Source organism: Varroa jacobsoni, unplaced genomic scaffold (genome assembly GCF_002532875.2).
Source record: "Varroa jacobsoni isolate VJ856 unplaced genomic scaffold, vjacob_1.0 scaffold_253, whole genome shotgun sequence".
Lineage (NCBI taxonomy): Eukaryota > Metazoa > Arthropoda > Arachnida > Mesostigmata > Varroidae > Varroa > Varroa jacobsoni.
In genome coordinates this window covers 496,028-520,006 of record NW_019213155.1, presented here as the reverse complement: position 1 = coordinate 520,006, position 23,979 = coordinate 496,028, and the positions used below count along the sequence as shown (strand labels likewise).

The 23,979-nt window shown below is 43.9% G+C and overlaps 2 protein-coding genes across 2 annotated transcripts in view; one reads left to right on the top strand and one right to left on the bottom strand.

Annotated features, from left to right (window-relative positions):
- The window catches only part of LOC111258645 (uncharacterized), a 106,157-nt gene extending 100,344 nt beyond the window's left edge, over positions 1-5,813 (top strand). The window contains exons 7-10 of the mRNA XM_022830079.2: positions 460-574; positions 705-816; positions 988-1,555; positions 1,739-5,813. Coding sequence (XP_022685814.1) covers positions 460-574; positions 705-816; positions 988-1,555; positions 1,739-1,829 — 886 coding nt within the window. The 3' untranslated portion in view covers positions 1,830-5,813. The remainder of the gene's footprint in view (positions 1-459; positions 575-704; positions 817-987; positions 1,556-1,738) is intronic.
- Positions 5,814-7,171: 1,358 nt separating this feature from the next.
- LOC111258629 (uncharacterized) overlaps positions 7,172-23,979 on the bottom strand; it is a 120,332-nt gene continuing 103,524 nt past the window's right edge. The window contains exons 10-12 of the mRNA XM_086967535.1: positions 16,863-17,859; positions 16,523-16,672; positions 7,172-9,325 (exon numbers count right to left, since the gene is read on the bottom strand). Coding sequence (XP_086823661.1) covers positions 16,932-17,859 — 928 coding nt within the window. The 3' untranslated portion in view covers positions 7,172-9,325; positions 16,523-16,672; positions 16,863-16,931. The remainder of the gene's footprint in view (positions 9,326-16,522; positions 16,673-16,862; positions 17,860-23,979) is intronic.

The following is a 23,979-nucleotide window of genomic DNA, read 5'->3' as shown; positions in this document are numbered from 1 at the left end:
TTTGAGGATAGTCTTTTCCTGAGTAATTAGTGGAGATTCACTTAAGCTTTAGAGAGTATGTTTCGTAGCGAGCTGTCCTGTTGGCCTAGGTCAACTAGGCTCGTTAATGAGGTTCGCGTAGCTTTTAGCTCCAAAGCAAAGTGAGATTAAGGAAAAATAGCAGTGGGAGGAAGGGCAGGACCTGACTGATCTGATACAAGCCCGTTAATGTTGTTGTCAATAGTCGAGCTGACAGTCGATGCAGGCTAAATACATAGTGCTCCTGGTTGATATTGAGCAGTTTCTGTTACGGGACATACGCCGAGCCCGCGCCGATATACAGATGCCGCTACGATTTGCTACTACACATACATATCTAGATGTATATCTAGTTATCGTCTTGGGATTGGACTAATCGAGCTCTTGGCTGTGTGTGTGTGTGTGTGTGTGTGTGTGTTCGGCTGGCTTTTCGTTTTGCAGCGTGTCCCCCATTGCACCCTTGGGATCTCCATCGCCCTCCAAAATGACTGCTATACCTCCTAGTTTGGATTCGCTTGGAGGAGACATCCATCTCAACCAGCTGCAGCATCTTTCAGTAAGTATCCTTCCCAATTGAGTAACTGGAAAAAATTGATGGACAACATTTGCTTGACTCCGGAATCGTATGACGCACTTATTATCTGTTTCCAGAGGACAAGGATGTCTAACACTTCTAATTCTTGCAGAACTTTCTCCCGTATGTGAACACGTCTTGTTCATCAACGTTGAGCTTTCCTACGTCTCCAACATTCAGCCCTACATCAAACTTACCCCAAATGACGTCCCCGTTCGCCACAAGTATGTAGAGCTCTTACTGAACACATTTTGAAAGAATAGATTATATTAATCAATCACGTGCTACGACTCAATTATTACTGTTTCGGAGGACTTGAGCTGGATTTGAGGTTACATGAAGAAACTGAATGCGCACCACAGGGCTGAAACCTTTTTTTTTTTCATTTCTTACAGATGGCCTTCTGTCAATGTTCGGAGGAAGCGGCGGCGCTCTCCCTGGTCCACTGACTAACGGTGCAGCTGCGGGTAAGGAAGCTAGTGTGTTTTCTTCAACGTTAGCTGCCGGGCTCACCGACATCAAGGACGGACTCAAGGACATGAACTACGAAAGCTCATCATCTGAGTGTGGGGACAAAGTGAGTTCCGACCCCCTCCTTGGCGCTAAGGTGATTCGAGCAGGGCGCGACCCGGTAGATCGGAAACAGCACATAAAGAGGCCGATGAATGCATTTATGGTGTGGGCCAAGGATGAGCGTCGCAAAATTCTGAAAGCGTGCCCTGATATGCACAATTCGAATATATCTAAGATTCTCGGCGCTCGTTGGAAAGCAATGAGTAACGCCGAGAAGCAGCCGTATTACGAGGAGCAATCGCGGCTCTCGAAGTTACACATGGAAAAGCATCCAGACTATAGGTATCGCCCCAGACCCAAAAGGACCTGTATCGTTGACGGCAAGAAGCTGCGTATCTCCGAGTATAAGACACTCATGAAGCAGCGTCGTGAGGAAATGAGATCTCTTTGGTGAGTATCTGCCGAAAGCGCGCACAGCTTTTAGAACGCCGTTTTTAAAGTTAACTTTTAAAAAATGAGAAGTGTCTCCACTGTGGCATGCAATAATAGGCGTTCCGAGAGGGAAAACTGCCAACATTAGCATAGCATACTATATTAACTGACCCCAATGGTTTTTGTTTCAATTTCGTTCAGCGGTGACGCCGGCGCCAGCTCAAAGGATGTGTCTCTATCAATGGCCCCTGAAGATTTGCAGGCAGCCTTTGAGGCGGCGCGTCAAGCATAGCAGGAGGCTGGCAGGGTTCAGGAGACTGAGCTCAGCCCCGAAGGACAAAACGTTATCCGCCGGCCCTGGGAGCAAACGAACTGAGTCAACGGAAGGGAGGAGAACAAGATACCAGCGATATCGCTAAGATGCTAAGACTTATTTAAAAAAGATTTGATACGGCGCACATGAGGATATCTACAGGCTGTGCGCTACAATCCCATCTATACAATCAATCAATCAATAAGGAGAGGATGAAGCTTGAACGGGAATTTCAACAAAGGATGCAATTCTCTCGCTACTAATAAGCTTCAAAGGAAAAGGGAGCTGCAAGTATCAGTATTGGGCATTGGCCGACTTGACCAGAGATACATCGGAGGAGAGACGCTGTATAGCCTACGAACTGCAAAATATCTGGCTAGTGGTGATCATGACGATAATGCTGATGGTCATGATGAAGAAACTAATGTCAATAACAATGTTGCTATTTATTAGTAACCCGCTGTACAAACTGTTTGTGGCCGAGTGTCGTCATTCTAGTAATAACAACAAAAATAATGCAAGCACTCAGTACAGCAGCGGAGTGGCTAATATTTCAGCATTATTATTACTACTACTACTACTACTGATACGGTCTGGTAATGCGATGTGAGGCTTGAATACAGTCAAATGGGCCGCTGTCGACAGTGTGGAGCCAGTGCAATACTTGTGCAATTTATTTATTAAAAAAATATTAAGTTATTTAGATTATCGGATACTTTGAAGGGCGAGGGGTCACTTCTAGCCATAAGTGAATATGTGCTCGTGTGTGCGTTCAACCGAGAGATGACTGATTACCAACAATTTTAGACTACCCTTCCTAACCGTTCCCACAATCGAGGCGACACGATTCTTTGCAGCAAACCATCTTCGCTTCTCCGGAAGTCATCGACTATTGCGTCTGGCCATGTTCGTGTTAGGATTCTGGAGTGCGATCTGTTACGTTCACGAGTACATATTATGATCCTCAGATAGGAAACGCGGTGTCTATAACCGGCCCTTATAGCCTTGTCTCTGACACAACGAACTGAAGTAAAGCATGTCGAAATCTAGCGCTTTCCTCGTTTCGTCCTGCCCTGAGTAACATTTGGTCCTCTTGTTCAAATCCAAGTGTCAACGGCAATATGGTTATTAAGGGCAGCTGTTAGCAATTATTGCCCCTGTACTATTATTACTCATTGTTGAGAAGCATTTGTCAAGAGTTCAGTAAATAATTTTCTTTTACAAAAACTGCCATGTTATGTGATCTACCCTGTGCTGATGATTATCTAGTCACAAACAGATTTGGAAGCTGTGCAATGACTTCAAGTTAGCTGGAATGAACGACCACGCTAATTTGGTCGTCGTGTAATCTTTACCGAAAAATGATCGGTGTCGATCTGATGAAATCTAAATAGGGATCTTTTGCATTATTGACTTTTAGCTAAAATATGTTTTTTGTTAATATTTAGAGTAAAGCGGTAACACAGATTTTGCAAGGCTCAACGATAACATGAATTAGTCTTCAAGCGCTCCTGGAAGAGCTTAAATTTTTTTTTGTCAGTTATTACATCGATCACTTGCAGCTTCTCTAGATCGCCAAATAGAATTGTCAAAGGGCTAAGCAAGCCGCTGATTTCACAAACGAATTCTAAAAAGCCAATAGGAAAACTCTACTCGGTCTACACGTAGGATTTTTTATGAAGGGAACTAGAGACAATGGTTAGAAAATGTAGTTGAAAAGAACGAAAACCATATAAATAGGGTAAGCTGCTACGGTGACTATGCCACGGCGCAGATATGTGTACGTCTACGAGTTTACCCAAAGCATCCATCTGATTACGTAACTGTGGATGGACGAGGCAAGTATGGAAAAATTCGTTCACGGAACCGCGAGGCTAACAGCGCTGGTCTCCGGGGATTATCGCATGTATGTTCTACTGACTAATGCCCTGTGGTAACAACAAGGACACGTTCCTGGATATACTGAGCGCGTTCGATTCGATGTGTATATGTGCGTACATTTTGTCTGTCGTATGAATTGTCCGCGACGGAGATAAGGCGTAGGGTAAAGTAGCAAAAGCTCGATGTTCAGAAGAAGGTAACGTTATTGGCAATGCTTATATGCAGCCAGCCATATGCCGTACCAACATGCAGGAACGGATACATGGCAGTGGACGGTGGCAATGATAATGGTGTGATTGGATCGATTAAAATTTTATGGGCTGCAAGCCCGCACCAGTCTGAGCCCAACTTCAGAACAGTGACGTCAGATGCGGTCGGACCCGACAGAATAAGACAATGACATAGAATTGACGACAGTATATAAATACATGAAAAGACAGATTATTATTATTATTATAGTAATTGCAGTCATAAAATGTCGTAGAATACAGATCATGATGAATACAGAATAAAAGGAGCGATAAGTATGTAGGCACGAGCATGGTATATAATGATGGCAGGGTGAAGGCGTGAGTGCGTGTATGTATAGGAAATGGTGTGTAATGTGGTTTTGGAAGTAGAAGGCTAAACCCGTGTTACCTATCCTAGCGCCCTACGATAAATATAAATTAAAGAAAAACATGATGATAGTGCGCGTAACCCTGGGGGCAATATTCATGCAATCTCAACTCAGAATTTCGTAACGTCAAGAACAATGATAATGACGCTAATAATGACGATGATTGTCACAATCTAGGAGCGGGAGAAGTTGTCGACGAAAGGCCAACCAAAGGTCGATTGAAAAGGAGCCGCGATATACACCCATGCACCAAACATATGAAAATATATAGAAATACGGATATATTAGTTCAACCAATAACAGCATCAATCTCTAAAATAGGAGCAACAATCACTAGCTCAGTTATAAGAGAATCAAGAGCCGGTTACAGTGTGATCGGTTGATTTACTCAAACGTAGCTCGCGCAAACATCTGTCCCTGTTTCGCTCTCCTTCCGTCTACCCAGCATCAGCCGCCGCTCATTCTTACCTACCTCCTCTCGCTTCCGTCAGTTCCTTTTTCCGTAAAGCACCTGCTGACCGCTCTTGTTTCTCTGGAGGTCTACTTTTCTTTCTTTCTCTCTCTCTGCCGTCGTCTGCATCAACGCAGAATTTCCATCGGAACGTTTGATACAACAGTGAAACAGATCGTCAGTATAGACAATTGCCACCTGACCAGAGGAAATACCTAAACACCATAAAAATTGATATATATATATATATATATATATATATATATATATATACACGATTATACATAAATGTGTATATTGATTGACTATGAGAAAAATTATGAGGATAGGACCTAACATTTGCGCTGTTATTTGGGTCGCTACGAGGTATGAATATAATATATTTCAACGAAGAAGTGGGAGAGTTTGTAGAAATGGTGACTGCAAAAAATCGAACACCGAGTCGTATGGCGGTTCTGCAATTAGACTATTGCAGATCGTGGAGGAAGTCAACTAAAATTGTCTGAACGCAGTGGATGATGGGTGCACGCATACACTGTTATACAATAGCGGCGATGCCATCACTGTATCCCCCGTCACCTTTTCTGCCTATAGCTGCCACCAGCTTGGCTCAGCGTATATATATATACACATGGGGAGACAACAAGAGAGCAGCAGCGTGATCCTCATATTTATTAAGATGTACATTCCGTGAAATGCTATTATTATAGATATTACTATATGGATATAATAGACTAGAAAACGAAGCAAGAGATGGAACACTTGAATAGAGAAGAGAAATAAAGGACGTCAATGTAATAGTTATATTAAACACATTAATAAAAATAAATAACGAAACAGATGGCAGATGCAAAGGGGCACAAATAACGGAATTACCTCGATAGAAACAAATGTAACCGAATAAATAATTCTGATGACAATGACCATACCACCTAACTACGTAATGGTGAGATGATGATGTAAGTTAAATAATTAGAAATTAAATATAACGAAACTTGGTATCGCAAATATATTGACTGTTTTGTTTCTATCTTCATAGATAAATGCTAAAGTGGCTTCGATTCGAGGCTATCTTATAGAATAAAAAGCTCAAATAATAAGTTATGAGTCTATTTGTAAACGCATGTATTATGTAGGTGTCACTCGGGAGAATCTTATGATCAGAGGAAGAGCTTTTTCTATTACTGTTATAAAGGTTAAACTAAAAAAATCAGCCCTATTGTGGCGGGTATTATCCTAATCGGGGCTGTCGATGTACGTAAGTAGTCTATTTTGAACTTGAGTTGTAAATTTTATCGATTCTAGTTACTCGATACGGCCGTAAGTAGAATTTACTTTCTGGATTGTAATGGCGTCCTTAAATTCACCTTCCGTCATTGGGAACTGTCGTGCGCCAGCTTGTTCAGAAGTCTACTTCAGTTCCGGCGCCTCTTCAGTATGAGTATCAAACAGCCATGAATTCAAGCCGAACTTAGAAACGCGAACCGATGAACTTTACCAATCTCCCATTGGCTGCCAATATTTGGTTGAATTAAGTTTTCGTCTGACTACGGTCATCTGTTTTTCTGGGCAGTTTTCTCAATGTCGCGCTAATAGACGCACGTATGTCGTTTACGGGAGACACGGCCCGTCAGTAGGCAGACGAAGTGTACACTCTACTTTTATACACTCGCTTGGGTCAAGAGATCAAACAGAAGAAACATGATAGAAGCAAGCGAACGAAGCTAAAAAGACTCGAGCCACGAATAATATCGTCAAGCACCTATTAAATCGAGCTTGTTTCAAAGAAGTTTCCATCTTTACTTAGGTAACTAACTGTTGGGCGGGTGGGGGTGTACCTCTGCTATTGACGTTGCTGACATTGTAGCGGTCTTTGCTATATTTAGTCTTCAGTAAATGTCTCCTGCCCTGACCGTTGTGAGCAAAATGAGACAGGCGTAGAGAGATGCGAGTCAGAAGATTACAAGTCGTTGATTTATCGAGGAATTTCGAGGAAGAATTTTCGCTAACGGCTGAGGAGGAGAGAGTACCGTTTTGATAGTCGCTTTGCCGGTTTCGGTGACTTCAGCGCTGGCATGGCAGGTATCTGTTTCGCCGCTCTAATAGGTCGAGCGCCGTGCGACGATCGCGGCCAACTGCAGCGCTTGTCGATGGCCCCAACGCTGACTAACAGTAACTCCAACAGAAGCCGCCGACAACTCTTGACTCTAGACAGCTTTACACCGTTTTAGGCGCAATGTCGTAAGAGCTCACGAACGACGAACTAAATCACACGAGAACCGCATACAGAAATGACACGAGTTATGCCGGCTCGCAATGGGGACGCCACTACCTCGTGACACTCAGAAATAACGTAAAAATGATGACCCCTTTTTAATTTTTTGGTTACATTTCCTTGAGGATATCACACATTTATTAAATTAATCATCATCATCATCATCATCATCATCATCATCATCTATTCCTGCTCCTTCTTTCTTCCTTCCTAAACTGTTCGTCTATCCGCATATACAAAGCGCAAGTAACATTGGCGTTTGCTGCACAGCTTGCTTTTTCTAGATTCTGCTTCGTCGTCTATATTGATGATGATGATTTATGACCACCACGACTCGATCGATACGTTGTCTCGCGTCGCTGTGACAATATTGCTAGAGTATAGTATCCATATACTCGCTTCAATATACACTCTTTCCTAATTTTCAGTTAGGCATATGTATGTATAATATGTTTATATAATAGTTTAATAAATACCTTCGCTTTTAAAATATCTATAAGGTCTACCAGTATATTTACTAGGTTCTTAGCTGACAATTTTGTTCAAATCTGCACTTGCACCCTTCGCACTCAGCCAGAATCATGCGCATGTCCCGTTCATGTCCGTTGAAAAAAAGTACTCTCCGCTAGTGGAGAATTTGGTCGCGGCTGATCCCATAGCCCCGTAACACAATCGTTGTTTTCTTTCCAGCATTGACAGACGATTAGTATATTCATTGTCAACTCGTCTAAACAAAGACTATACGAGCGCCACTGTATCAAAAACGCTGACGTAGTCCGAGCTGCGTCTGGCTCATCGGTCGTTTGGTACGAGACCAAGCAATGGTTTCCCATGTATCCGTAGCTAACGGCTCAGCAAATTCGTATGATCGGCCGTTATCGGGACTCAGTGGAACAATTTTTGTCATTGAAGTGTAATCGTGTATTACGGAAACGTGTTTAAAAGAATTTTCAAGGGGTGCCATTGTCCCGTTTGTTGTATATTTCATCGGAGGCTCTGGTCGTACATGACTATACACATTTTTAGGAAAAACAAAAGACAGTGTTTAGTAGTTCGCGGGTCTCTCTGCTTAGCTGTCAAACGAAAGATATTCTTTCAGCAGCTGACTGTTATTATACCGTTAGTCTCATTATCACTCCTCTGTTATATTCACTCATTCTGGGTCCTCATTAAGGGATTAGAATTTTCGCTACTTCTTCTACGTTTATGTACAAATGTATAAATAAATAAATGATTTCTACATACATACATATATCTGCGTGTGGGCGCGTTGCGTCTGCATGTCTATATATCTTAGTTGAATCAACCACGTGAGCAAATGAAACTTCTTAGTTGACAGCAACGAACGTCTGGGCCCAGGGTCGACTGCTCCAGAGTGTAAAACTTTGTTCAGGTGGGCCCGAACGTTAATGTGTGCCATGCGGAAATTAATATACAGCATAAGTGCACTCGACATCTTACTACTTCTCCATACACCGTATAATGAGGGAATATTTTGTTATAAGTCGTGAATGGCAGGGAGCCGCCTCCGTTGCCCGGCAGACCGTCAAATTTGCTACCGTTTACGTGCTATTATTCATATATTGGGACGATAACGACGACCGTTACGACGGTGATCCATATCCAAGTGTAAAACACTGCAGTATTGTTGTCTTCTATGTTGAGACGCATCAACGCATTGAGGCGTGTCGATGGTGTTCGTGGCAAGTTATGTTTGTACATAATGTCACAGGTTGTAGGAAGATGAAGGTGACTCCGTCTTGAGCCATTTTCATTACATTCGAAAAATCAGCTGACCTCATCAGAGTTTGCTCAGTACGCGTAAGATCCACCTTTCGACTATGTTAATATAATAAACTGAAAAATTGCGCTACTATTGTTCAATCTCTTGATCATAGGTTCACTGCTGAAGATACGGCGGTGACGTACGGATCTTGTAATTAATTCTTATCTGGTCTAAGGTGATTGCCGGGTGAGTTGATTTGGAAAACCCCCTTCAAGCTACGGAGGTACGCAACGCCACGGGTCGACTTTACAGCTGTAGGCTGTCATCGAACCCCATCTCCCCTAACGGCCATAGCTGTAAAGCAACGCAAAGATTTTTATCGCTGATTAACGTGGCCTAGGAGCATGCCGCGGCAAGACGGGTGCCGATGCTTATAACGGGAGCGATCCTATCTTCACAGGAGGCTCTAGGAGTCTGTCTGGATCACGGGGTTGTTGTTGCTTGATGACCCGTTGCAATGTGCCTGGAACAGAGAGGAAAAATTGTTAAACTCTTTCTAGCACCGCAGCTTCCATAACATCTAAATAAGAGTCGAGCAACACGGCAATGCAACATGTTATTGAAAACAGTTCGAATGTTACGTAACAGCTGCACAAGGGCTTATTAAAGTTTAAGTTTTCAAGGCCTAAGCATCAATTGTCAATCAAGCAAAAGCAAAAAACCATACTACTTCCATTTTTTCTTAAACCAGCTTCCATCTAGTTATATGAATTTTACTCGATTCCGACAATCAGTGATAGCGTAAACGACGGAGGAAGGAGGTCAAAGAAAACGTTAGCTTATTTGAATTTTCTCGCTTCTGAAGAGACGTCCGCGAAGTCACTGGCACCTTAACTCGCACTCCTGCGTATTGGCACAGCGAGTGGTAAACTGAGAAAAAATCGACCGGTGTTGTCAGTGGTCGATCAAAGGTATAATCCTTCATCGAAATATGCGAAAGGCCGCTTTTGTATTTTCGCAAAAATGGACCAATCCTCTCTCGAGGTTCTCCAGTCCTCCACGCATAGCCATCTCATTACAACGGCTATCTAACAGAATTTTCCCGCTGTTGCTAGCGCTGCCAGTGGCGTCGTAGTATAACAATAGTTTGTCTTTGCCGAGTCTATGTAGATACGCGTTACCATTATGTGCCAACGATTGCATCTGGCGGTACCATATTTGTCATAAATGCCACTTTTTTTAGTGTGTGCAAAAATAGCTCATCTCGTGCGCGAAACTTCCTCGTCGTTATTACGGTCTCAATGTATAGTTTTACGCCTTATCCGGCTGATACATAAACATCGGTAGCAGCAGCAGCAGCAGCAGTAAAAGAGCATTATGGCGCGGCAGGCGCAGAGTTGCGAGGGCGACAATCTGTATGACGACAAACGTAACAGTGATTACGTACGTCTACTTCGATCGTCTGAGTGAATGTCACAACAAGACACCGTACTGAACAACAACAACAGAAGCCACAGAATTAGGACCATAATGTGCTGGGTTGCTCTCGATAGCCCAGGCATTGGACCAAGCGGGTGAGAACGTTGACGATGATGGCGGATAGCTTGGAGCTAGCAATGCTATAGTGTTGCTGCTGCTACTGCTGCTGTCGTTTTTCTGCAGTTGCTGCTACGTGTTGTTCAGTATCTGACGATGTCTATAGCGTTCACCTTTGACGTGCCTTCGTTCGAACACCACAACAACAAATGGTATAGCAACTAAATGAAGAGCGGCGGCTCAAGAACCACGACGCGCGGGTTCGACGCTTTGGTGGTAGCTTTTGTATGTAACTATACCACAGGCAGAGGAGACGGAAAAGGCTGGAGTGCCACCGCGCGACGGTCCATCAATATGGTAGGCGACCGTACACTTAGCCGTGTTAGTGCTTTGCGCGAAAGACGACATCAGCATCAAACAGCTCCAACGAACGGCTAGCAGCGGTGCCAGTTGCTATTGCTGCTGTTGACTTCACCGGCTTGATGCACAGGGTATCACCCCGAAATAGCTCGGTAGCCGTCGCACACGCTATGCCTGGGGTTGGTGTATGTACACCTACTGGTGCATTATTTCGGGGGCTCCTTTCGATTCGGTGCGGCGTCTTCGGCGAGGCTAGTGCCGTTTGTGCATTGCTGGATCGTCATGGGCACGATGCTGCAGCCAACGTCACGAGGTTCACATTGAAGCCGACCTGCACCGGGACCTGGCCGCCAGTCGTTTGTGTGGTCGCGTCCTGCACAGATACATCGGTGGCACTACGAGTCGAGACGGTGTTTGGCCAACGATCGACCAAATTGTTAGCCTGAAGCTCTCGCACTCCTAGCAGCTGTTGCGTGTACTGCTTTTCCCGCTTGTGTAGCTGGTGTGGGTAGATGATGGCACAGAATGTGATTTAATTGCGCGCTCGAATGACAACAGCAGCGTCAGCAATAACGACAGCGACAAGGGCAGTAAGAGTGACTGCTGTACGTCTGTCGACGAAAGAATGCGCCTGCACGAAAAATCTATAATTCGCTGACCAAAACAGCCGACCACAACGTTTAAAGAAGGATTCGTTGGCCTTTTTGCTACCCAGACTGCTCTTCCTCGCGCCTTCTCTACAGTCCAGTTGCAGAACCCGCTGTCGCCGGCGACCAGCAGAGTTTGTCGCCGCTGTGGGTCGCAATAGGGCTGTAGGAGCGCCCGCGTGAGCTTCAGTAATGATCTTACAGTGCGATAAATGACGTTTATAATTAAGCCTAATTATCGCCGATGTACGCCTCTCTTCAAACAACATTGTATCGTTATATTGTCTAGTGGTAATCAGTCTAGAGTTATCGTCGTGGTTGTTTTTCCCTTCCTCTGCGAATAAAAACCTCCCATCTCAGGCGCACTTGGACTGGCACGCGCGCACGTACAATAGACAGGACAACATACGCGTTTTGCCATCTGTTTAAGTAGGTACGTTTCGGCGCAGAAGTATCTAATGCGGTGCGTCGAACTTAGCTCTGGGCGGAACATCAGTGTAGTCATCACTAACAATAAAAATCAGTTGAGTGCGGGTTCGTCGCTAGGTCCATTGCTAGCCATTGACGGCTGCTGCCAGCACGACTTTCCAATGTTTGATAAATACAGAAAAGATTGTATAGATGCATAGAAGATAGCTAGCGCAGGCATATCTATTATTTATACCGTACTGCCCCCGGCTTCGTTGCATTGGCTTCGCGGCAACGCTGTCCATCAGAGATGCCCCGCCTGCTTCGTATCATTGTTTTCCGTCAGAGCGTTCTTATCGTTACACACCAAAACGCCGGAGAATCCTTATCATCATCGTTATTGTCATTTTGGTGAACGTCACTTTTTCGGTAGACAGTTCTGTGTAGACTTTCTTTATCGACCGCCACACCCCCAGAATCGAGCGGCGCGCAATCCATTAGCAGCTTTCCTCCAACAGTGCCGCTATTGCCGTTCGGATAAGTTCAGTTGAAGTTGGGGTGAACAAAAGCGCCCCATCAGCGAACGACCTGCTACGACTACCGCGGCGACCTATTATAGCTTTTGGTGGCAAATACAATATCGTGTGACGGTAGTGACCGTACCAGCATATTGCAATAGCAGGGATGTCAAAACATTTTATGTGGGGTTGGTGACGCCAGCAAAACCAAAATAAGCCGGCCGTATCTATAAAACAATTGAACGGAGTGCCTACGCCGCAGAAGCTCGATAATTATATGTGTGTATATAGCCAGGCTCTAGATAACTGTCTACGACATTTTTTTTTATTTACATTTATTCTATAAACATATATGGTGGTGATTCATACGAATTGGGGAAAACCTTAGAGGGCTGTTTAGTGTAGTTAATGAACTATTTCTATTACCACACAGAGACTAGTTCTTTCCTAGAATAAAACAGCAAACTCGTCACAGCGAACAACCGGGCACCTGTTCTTATAATCTGGTCATTAATAGTAAGGTCGATGATAAAGTCAATGGGTATTGAGTCTTTCCGTGCTGAACAAACCCCGAACAATTTAAAAAAAAATTTCTCCCATAATCAGCGGTTATACGATGTTATCTGTTCTCATTCGGCTTCTGAAAAGTTCGAGAAAAACTTTATCAGACAAACCGAAAGATCCTTCACAGGATTTAGATTTCAAAGCTCGAAAATTAATAAAAATAGTTCAAAAAGCCATTTTTTTTTGGTACAGAAATTAGCAGTTGTTTTATTACGTTGTTTTTATAAGCTTCAGCGGTTTTCTTTCTTGAACTTTTTTGTACTTTTTGAATTTTTAGCCCTTCGTATTTTAGCAAGTTTTCGCTGTCGACCCGAAATTTACTGTAATATATAATACTATTGTATTATATATTATAGTAAATTTCGGGTTATTTACATTATAATGGGCCTATTGGACATTGGAGATGACCTATCAGTGCGTTAAGTTCCTAACCGAAGTTGCAGTTACACTGAATAAATATCACCGTCAGGAATAACCAGATGCAAAAAATCTGATTATCTGTTTTTGTTTGAATACAATTTTAGAAGCTAAGCATAAGGGAAATTCTTGATTCAGACACGGACCCTATATTCATAGAGGTCATCATATAATTCATGTATATATATGAACAAAAAAATGATAGTCCATTTTCTGTGCTTTCAGAATAGAGGCCAACGGTGAATCTCTCTTAGTATTTTTATTCTTGCTTTAGGCTAACTCAAGCGACTCAATCTGCATTATAGATGAAGGTGTCCTTTTAAAAACCTTTTACATAATTCGATTTATTTTGCGAAATTTTGAATCACGGCCCTGGAAGTTTCAACTTTACCAGTTATTTCACGAATAGTATTTTAGGTCATGGATTGTTTTCGGTGGTGTTTTAGGGACTCCGCTTCTTGCTTAGCTTCACAAGAAAAATCGATCAAAGTTAAATGACAGGATTGAGGCCGCCACGGATGTTACCGCCGCTCATCAAAATCAGTAAAATATAGGAATATGGCTTCAAGTAGATTAATTCTTTACCGTGCAAGCTTTTCCATGTTGCTGAATCCGGAAGTCGTTCGCTTCCGAGTCTCTAATTTCATGTCACAAGCCGGCTCAACATTGACTAATGCTACCGTTCTATCATCATTGAGGACGAAACTTCCAATAATACCTTCGCTTGAGAAACACAGCGTATCGTCCATTTCTTTTGAGTGAAGTGGTCGTTCGACACTTACCCTTGGGTTCGTCGTAACCCAGATGAGATTTTTTTTTCTTACTTACATCATCATTCAACTAAAAATGAGTTTTTGCCCGCACTTTTTGCTTCGGTATGTGATTAGTAACGTTTATAATGGTCTGAACCTTTAACTGTTTCTTAATTGTTCTTTGGTGGGACAAAGATGCAACTCGTGCTTCGACATTAGTCGCAAGGTGCTCCGCGATCGACCAGGTCGAGCACGACGTTGCGTGAAAATCGTTGGGTCGGTGCTCACACCACGCCTTACTGCAGCCATACTCTTATTGACTCGTGGTTTCTTTGGCTTCTTGACTAACTTTGGAATGAACCAATCGTTTCGAAATTTTCGATTCGTTACCTTTGCCAGCAAGAAATGTCTTCTCTATTCTGTATAACACTTGCGGAATACTACCGTACCATTTCAACAACAAACGGTGCTCACCGTACAACATCTTGTCGTTCGCAAAGGACATTTGCTGTTGTTCTATCAATTCTCGCTTGTTGCAACACAGAAAACAGCCAAATCGACCGAAAAAACAGTATATACATATATATATATAGGGCCAACATTTAACTACTTCGAACCAGGCCTTGATATATATTAGTGGGGTAACAACATGATCAATGGATACATAGTATTGAAGAGAGGCTAGTTCACGTTATTGCAAATTCTTTTTTAGAAACGTCCACTGCAGAATCCATTAACGAAACAACTTATAAGTGGATCTGTACTCGAAGTAAAATGTACGCGTTGATTTAAGGCTGATGCCCTCCATATGTATAGATGGGTTAATAACTGTCCCAGCTCAGAGACCGCTTTAAGACAGCTGGTAGACATTCTCATATTGACACTTCCTCCGGTCGTTTCTTGAGCATCTCACCATGCTTTCAAATGATAGGTTTATGTTCAGGTCGCCCTTACGCCTTACGGACAACTATGCGAAGAATGCGTGTAGAAGGTCACACAGTTCGGCCATGATGGATAATCGCAATTGGCAACCGAATGAACGGAAACCGACGAATCGGGCCTTCGACTGTATCAAATTGTTGCCTATCGATTGCCTTTATTATGATCTGCTGCCGCAACTGTCTATTGTGGACGTGATGGTTAGTCAGTCAACGCGAAACGGACCAAATAGGATGATGGCAGAATGACGACTAAGACAAGGGAAGCGTTTCGATGCAAGAGAGATACATACACAGCGAGAGAGAGAGAGAGAGAGAGAGGGGGGGAGGTAGAGGCACGCGTCGCAGAAAAGAACTCGTTGATGTGGGGACCGACTCCTGACGATCGGCAACCATCGGCTACTACCTGTCAATTGGCGAATATTGGCCAAATCCATCGTTCAACTGCTACTGAGATCTCAAAAACGACGACGATGATGCTGACAACAACAATAACAGAGGGAACGTCAATCTGGGCGAAGAGAAGACTGTGTTAGGCGATGCCCCCCCCCCCCCCCACACACACTTCGCACCAAAAATACGGAAGACAGAAGCGGACCAGCGCAAACTGTCGGTGGTGGGAAGTAAAAGACGATACTTCACCAGAATGTGCATAGAGCACTCCTGTAGTCAACAGACTCACGTAGGAAATTACGCATAGCTCTTGATCTAACGCTCTGAATGGTTAGAAACGCTGTTCATTGCCATGTTCACCTATTTGGTTGTCAAGCGCCGACTTGAGCGTACTTTCTTGCTATGAAAACTTGATCAGTGCACTTTCTTTATTCGTTGGACCTCACAATATGCAAGGCACTACTAAAAGAGTATAGCACCTTAATATGGACCTACACGTTCGATGTTGCTGTACAGGAATGCCTATGTTTCAATTAGTTAGCGAATAAGTAATTCGTTCTTTCGTTATTTTTTAATAGCTTTAATTAATAATTTGTAGAGAATGTTTAACTGCAACTACAAATAGAACATATCGCCTTTGCCTAAGTTGAGGGTAGACACTTACGTGAATTACTTTTAAGACTCGACGATATGTATTTGACCTAGCGGATATTAAACTTTACGTCGGAGTTCGCTGATACAAACTCTTCTGGAGTGTACAGGTTGGGGTGTTTCAAATGTATACGGACGACTATTGCTTTATATGGCACCTACAGCTACTGAAGAAAAAGTATAACGGGAGGTAGAAGTAGAACGGCTGTCGATAGCAAAGGTGGTGACCAGTCTGTAACTGTCAGATGATACAGCAAAATAAGATACTGGAACGCTAATTTGTACCTTACCACATGTTGGCGTTGTTTTTTTCCAGAATAGACATTGGCCAACACCAGCGGCGGAAGCAGCAGCGGAGAAAGAACATCCAGATTTGCTCAGGAATAGCGGAACATTTGTGTACACTATAGGGTACAATTATTTTCAGTATTTAACGCCGTTTATATGCGTCTTCTGTGTGCTCCACTGTGCAGGTGTGTCTAAGTGTAAGCAAAAGTGAGTGCGTATGTCTGCGTAGGGGATCCTCTTCTTCTTACCCTAATGATAGGCTGACTCGTTAGATAGTGGAAAACCGAATACATAAGGAGGTGTCGGCGGCGAGCTCAAGTACTTGAAGGCCCGCCTCATAATTGACGCTTCACGATCGTCACGGCATCAGAACCCAGGAATGAACGGGAGAGATCAGGCTAAAACGTGAAAAAAAAACAGTGCGACAAATAGACGACGGTACTAACACGTGGCAATTTTATTGCGTTATCTACGTGCAAGTGCACGCCAGTTCGTATTAAAGAGATTCGTCACGATTATACGAATAGAAATTACAATTTATCGAATGAGGCGCTCGAAGCACTGCTGTAATTAAATTGGTATACTAACCGTTTTCTACTTTCGACGCAGTCGACTAGCATGAGGAAATTAGATCCGACATACATGCCTCGTGCAGGCTCAGACGGGCTGTGTGGGTGGACCTGAGGCCAGCCCAGGGCCACTTAATGGAACGATGGTGGCCATCTGTCCTATGGAGGACACCGGAACCATAGAGCTGGTCATCGCGGAAATAGGTGTTCCCGAAGCGAACGAGTTGAGCGTGTCAAGCGGCGGTGGCGAAAGCGTATCTAGATTTGGTGGAGTTGAACTTCCATTCACCATCTCGACTCCCTCCTGGCCAGGAGTTTCCACAATTTGTTGCATTTCCTCGCGACGCTGCTTCATCAGCATCTTGTACTCGGAGATGCGCAACTTCTTGCCGTCCACAATGCAAGTCCTTTTGGGTCGAGGCCGGTACCTGTAATCTGGATGCTTCTCCATGTGTAGTTTGGAAAGCCGCGACTGTTCCTCGTAGTATGGCTGCTTCTCCGCATTGCTCATGGCCTTCCAGCGGGCGCCGAGAATCTTGGATATGTTCGAGTTATGCATGTCGGGGCACGCCTTTAGGATCTTGCGCCGCTCATCCTTGGCCCATACCATGAATGCGTTCATGGGTCGCTTTATGTGATGCTTTCGATCTACTGGGTCGCGTCCTACACGAATGACCTTAGCACCCAGAAGCGGATCTGAAGAGATCACTTTATTCGGTTCACCGCATTCCGATGACGAGCTATCGGCGGGTTCTTTGTCCAACGGGCTGAGAGAGGAGGGTGGAAAAACATGACCTAGCTCTTTGGCGAAGAGTCTTTGTGGACTAGGGGCTTCTTTTGGATTGGGCAATTTAGAAAAGGCCATGGATAGAAGCGAAGTTGCATTGAACGTCGATTGAGCTCCTGTGAGGTTTGTATTGAAGGGCAGGAGAGATACCGGTCCGGCAAATGGCAGTAAGGCTTGCAGAGCTAACTGATCACCGAAACTCGCCGAAGCTCCAGGGACAGGGCTGGGGCTGTAACAAACAAAAATATTTTGCTTAAAATATCTGTCGCTAAGAGTCGGTGTAGTTACCTTAATTAAGTTCCAATAACTTGATTAGCTTCACCGCGTTCTTAACCGTAAGCTTGAATTAAGCGGCTATCATTCAAGTTCTTCAATAAATATATATACTATTAGGACTTGCCAAACGCAGTGATTAGCACACAGATAGGTCTACAAGTAAGTTTTAGGATTGAGCCAACGTTCAAGCACAGGATAGCTTTGAGAAAAATGTATGCTTTACACGCTACTACGTGTTGCAGTATGTATAATTAGTGTGTAGTATATAATCGGTGCAAACTCACAACATTAATATTACAATTCCAACAAACTGTTGGATATCCCTAATTGTCCTTTAACCTTATTTGCATGACATATGTACGTGTACAACAATGATGACCGCAACGATCCCAGACTTCAGCTGGGCGTGTGGCTGCTGTTACTGATGTAGGCCGCTTAGAAGCAAGTCTTCTTTATTTTAACTGCTGCTGTTGCTTCCCGTTTTGCCGTCCCTCAACGGCACGTAGTCAAGCTGCAGTCGGCCGCCGTCGAGGTATAGAGAACGCTGAAGTGCAGAACTTTGGCGCAATGGCCAAAGCGACCGTACGGCCTGTTGAGGCATCGCGCATGATGTTATGCCATGTCGGTCCCAAGATCATTCGACGCTAGCTTATCCCTTGAGTAGAAAGATCTGATAGCGAACTTCGCCAGAGCGACAGTAACGGTGGTGGTTAGCGGCCGCAACAGCGACAACAGCAGTCTTTTTCTGCTACCTCGAGTGCTATACCTCTTCCGTTTGTTGCTGCCGCGTCTAATAATGATGAGGTAGATGATAACACGGACACTTTACTGACGGTAGTGCTGAAGCTGCCGGTGCTGGCGAGGAAGGCAGAGTGACATGGGCATTCATAACGACTTATTATTAGGCAAACGTCGAGGGTATCACATGTTGCATCACTAGAAGCGACGTAAAAGAGGCAGGGAAGGAAGCAGGCTGCAGGATAAGGAAGAGTAAAGAATGAGTTGAGCAAACAAAGCCCGCAACGAAGGCCTGGGTGGCCGAAAAAGCAGACAAGGACGAATATAAATTGCAAATGATAGCACACGCTTACACACACACTAGAATCTAATAAAACAACAAATCAGCCAGATAGTGCAATGGTCTATGCGCACTGTGGCTGACAGAGCTTCAACGGTATACTGCTGGCGTAGAAGTGATGTACGTGGCCTCTTCCCATCACTTGACCTCCTAGTCATCACTGGTCCTCGCTCGCTATGGATTGTTGTATCTGGCCTAATCTACGCAAGTTTATTGCTCTTATTATGACATACCAAATCAAATACACACACACAGACATATATATATATATATATATGCGGCAACTGTGTTGCAGCACCATTGATAAGCTTCGAATACCCTATTCGCCCTACAACAGGGAGGAAGCTAACTTATTCTCTGACCGACAACGATATCGGAATTAAACTATATGTGATGGAATCGGTAATTATAAATTAAGCTTCTATGCTTTAACTGAACAAGATGGGGGGGGGGGTGGCATCGTGGAAAAGTGTTAACCCTCTAGCGGTCTGAGTGGGCCGTAACAGCAGCGGTGGGCCAGAAGGTGTCCACGGCGTTAGTGCCCGTCTATTAGAGTGTAGGGTACTGGGATGCGGGATCGATTCTGTACAGATCGTCTTATAGCCTTTGCTTAGCTACGTAGGTTCGATCGGCTAATGAATAAAGCCGGATGACTAATGACACTGATTTGTAGTGTTGTTGCTATGAACGGTTAGCTGTTAATGGCAGCCAGCGCTGATGCAATATCGATGGTGGCAAGTCCATCAGGGGCTAAGATCGGCAACGAAAGAAAGAAGCTCACGTGGCAAACGAGTCGCGATTGCGGTGGATCTATCGGCAGACAAAGCGAATAGTAACCGGTGTATATAACCGGTTGATCACGACTTTATCAGACTATTCATTGAAATAGCCGATGCGGTTTAATTCTGTACGCCGGTGGAAGTCAGGCAGTTGCCTATCAATACGCAGACATAAATAAACACACAAAAATGCCGTGCACAGTGACGCCCTCCCATCGCCTTGCACTAATAAACGTAAGTGCATCATTATTATGATGCACAGAGCTCGCCAACAAGCAGAAGCACACTCATTACATAAGCGATACCCTGCAAGCGGTATTGTTGCCCCTGCAGCGGTATATAAGTTGCGGCATAGTCCTATATATGTGTAGTAGAATTTGAGAACGAAAACCAACGGCGGACACAAACTAATGACAAGAGCAATTAACACTTAACGAAAAAAACAAAAAATCTGAAAATGACTTAAATCCTCTAATATTTCGTTTATTCGATATAGCTCTAGAAAGAATCAATATGGAAACAGAAAAGGCATTATTATAACGGCTGCTACTGGTACTGCTGATTGTTGCTCAGTAATTACATTGGCTTCACAAAAAATGGACGCATCACCACGGGTAACTGCGGCGCTAGCCATATCACCGAATAATGAGCAAAATTAAATTAGCGTTACAGCAAGTAATTACAGATAGGCATAGGGGAAATAGAGGGAAAGGAAGAATTATTGATGTAACGGTCAGGATTAAACCGTCTACAGTTTAGCTCATTTTTTCTTTTCTAAAACAGAAAAAATTTCCTGCTCCATCCTTTTCCTTCCAGCTACTGGCGCTACCGCTGCATCTGCTTAATCAAATGCGTAATCTACTCGTTTGTGACCTGTTGTCTTCTAGGCTCTTGTCTGTGATCCGTGAGACCACCGACAGACTATAGGCGCAGTTCAGAAGCGTCTTTCGCCCGACGCCATTCTACCTCCTTTGCAGATCAAACTCCGTTATACGAATTTCGGCTGTTCTTCAATCTGATCATATGAATTCGGCAAGAAGAAGTACAACTTTTTCAATTATACTCAAATGCTACGTAGTTCGCATACGCATAAGTGGAACGAAGGCGGCAAAGCAAAAATGTTTGCAGGCCAGTACATGTACCTCTGCGCAGGCACGTCAAAGCCTTCATTCGTCCTAATTCCGATAGAGGTACACGATCAGCATCAACACCGTTTGAGCCCGAAGCACAGATCGAGAGGGAGCCAGCCAAGCTCGACGAAACACATATTCCGAAAGACTGATTAAAACTTCACTCGACACTGGCCACTCATCCGCGCTAACGATATTTTTCAAATGTACACGTTCGCCCCACTCCCCCTTGTAGTAATGAACAACAATAACAGGAAACGTACATTAGAGATATTCATAGCTCATTCACCGGACGCCAGAGTTAGATAGTCAGGCGTGTGATCTTATACGAGAATATGTCACTCGCTCCGATTTCAACGCGTTCCTTGATGCTCGTTTGAACTTGTTAAATGCAGCCTATGTATGTATGTATGTATGTATGTATGTAGGTGTGCGTATAACAGAATAACGGATAAAGACAGATATCTATATATAAACACGTACAACAGAGAGTGGGGGTATCAACATTACGATTATTGTTCTAATATGTGTGCACGTTTGATTATGACTTTAAAATAGGACGGTATTAATGCCAGTATTTTGTATTAGTTGGATGTACGTACAAAGGAAAGGTTTTTGGATAGATCTATGGGTAAATGCACTCGCAGATGTACGAAGGACAAAAGGTTCATAGCGAGAAGTAAAAGATATGTCAAGTGATGACACTACATTAGCGAAAGGACAAATAAGCTTAGCTCGCTTGTACATTTATAATAAGCACCTACAACAGGAGGCCCCGTCAGGGTTGCTCGGTTCGAGCCCATCGACTTCATGACACGGCTCTCTCGATTGACGCATTCATTAAGGTGAGAAGATAAGTATATAAGACAAACATTATTTATAGGCACAGGCGCATTTTTACATTTTTCGGCCAACATCTCTAACTAGCATTCTGCTTAGCTCGAAGCTCCCGGTAGGGTAGTTTCTTCAAGAGTCACCAAATGGGTCCACCGTTAAGATCATAATAGAAAAAATGACGAGTAAATGCTATCTGGCTAAGTAATGCGGAGGCGACGGCGGCGCCCGCCACCTTCACTTACAAAATCTATTACAGAGTTTGACATTGCGTCAAGTCAATATTAGCTAACAGCGATACTCACCGTATATATTTTCCATAAGATCAATTTTATTTTTCCCACTTTTCTTCAACAGCTCGGCATTGTTCAGGTTGCTCGATTATTAGATTCAAGATATCGGTGATACTATATAGGCATATACGTATGCAGCGATAACACAACACAAAAAGACCCTGCTAATCGCTTCTGCTGCTATGTATTACTATGTTGACGCTTGTTCGCCGTCCTATTGTTTGGGATGGCAGCCGTCTCCCACTTCACCGGTTCTGAAACATCAGTGTTGTAGGAATACATTTCGATCAACGACAGGTTCGTGAGCCCGCTAATGCTGAAGTTATATCGGTAGTAGTAGTTGTAGCAGCGCCGTCTCGATTCGAAGATGGGCACGGTGATAATGGCAAGGTGATACCAACAAATTGACGTCTATGACGACAACAGCTGTACGTTGCTTGTACTAAGCGGAGCTTATACGGTTGGAACTGCCGCCAGCCACGAAACATACTGCATTATTCATTCTTTTCTTTCCCCACTACTTGTCGATTTTTCTTTTTTCTTTCATCAATATGTTAATCTAGGGAGAAACGGTTGAATTTGGATTGTTTATATATATAAGTGCGATTTAATCAACGCAGTTGTGGCTGCAGATTACGCGTGGTGCTCGCCTGCCGGCTGCTGCTCTTTTTGTCGGTGTTGCCAAATTTGGTAGATAAAGGAGGTAACCACGAGAGGAGCTTCTGACCCACAGATAATACGTCCGATAAGGAAGAGGCAGGCACCGGGTCTTTTTGAAGCAACAAAATACTGGTAGAAGCAAGGTCAAAAACAAGCAGGGAAAAATTGGTAGACCATTCGAGTGAACCGCGGCGGGGAAGACTATGACGAGAAGAACGGACAGAAAATATGCGGCAAGACAGAAAAGGGAAAGAGAAGCCAGAATCGAGTTGTTTCGGGTGGCGATGAAGGCTGCGGGCGTAGCGGGCACCGTAAAGCCGCAAGCAGCCGTGATTCATAGGACTGCTGGCATATATAAAGGCAAAGCGTCGGTGTTTATGTAGCTTGTTTATGGAAACAAAGCAAATCTCTTACGTGAACACTAACTGAACAGGGGATTCTGTCGTTTTTCGTTAGCATAGTATTGTCGGTCCCATTTTCCGTTTTCTGGTCATTTTTACGGAGCCCAGAACCAATTTGCACGATCCGATAGCATCAGAGTGCGTCGTCACAATCAACATCGCTCACTGGGATTCGGGAAGAAGTTCCGATTTCGTTATTTCTTAATTCGATCTCTTTTTCATGCTCGTTTCACGTATGGTCACTCGCTTATGTCGATAGTAAACGCGTCTGATACAGGCAGAAGTTGACACGGCAAAATACAAAGGCCATTTGCGGGTGACAGCCGCATAGATAGGCGTGCTGTAAAATTTTTCAACTCGGCGGATTATGACGTCGTCGACGTTGCTCAGCGAACCTCCTCCAAGGTACTGGCCGTGCCTAAAGGAGCATTAAGAGCAAATGGTGCAAGCTGTGGGTATCGGAAAACGCCTGATTGATAAATAGGCTATTAGTAGGCTAACGGCATACGAGCGCGATCTGACTGTTCTGAGATCGATTTAGCACTGTTCGGCATCTACTTGAATTCGCGTACGTTCAGATCAGAAATGAAATCTCAGATATAATGAAGCAAACACCGGAAAGTTGCACTGATTGCTTCTCGAAGGCCTGTTGCCCTCCCACCACGTACACACCATTGCACGTTCTAGCCAGTCGGCCAGCCCGTGGGCCTGCTGAGAAGCATTATTGGTCCTGTTTAGAGCTATAGTTATCATCATTTGATTCTTTGAAACGAAAACAGCCACTTAATTGGGGTCCTTCTCTTCGTGCATCAGAATTGATATACATAATCTGATTTCGCCATTGCTGTTAAATATCTAACAGAGTTCACTTCAGGGCCTTCCGCAGGCTCCAAAGACT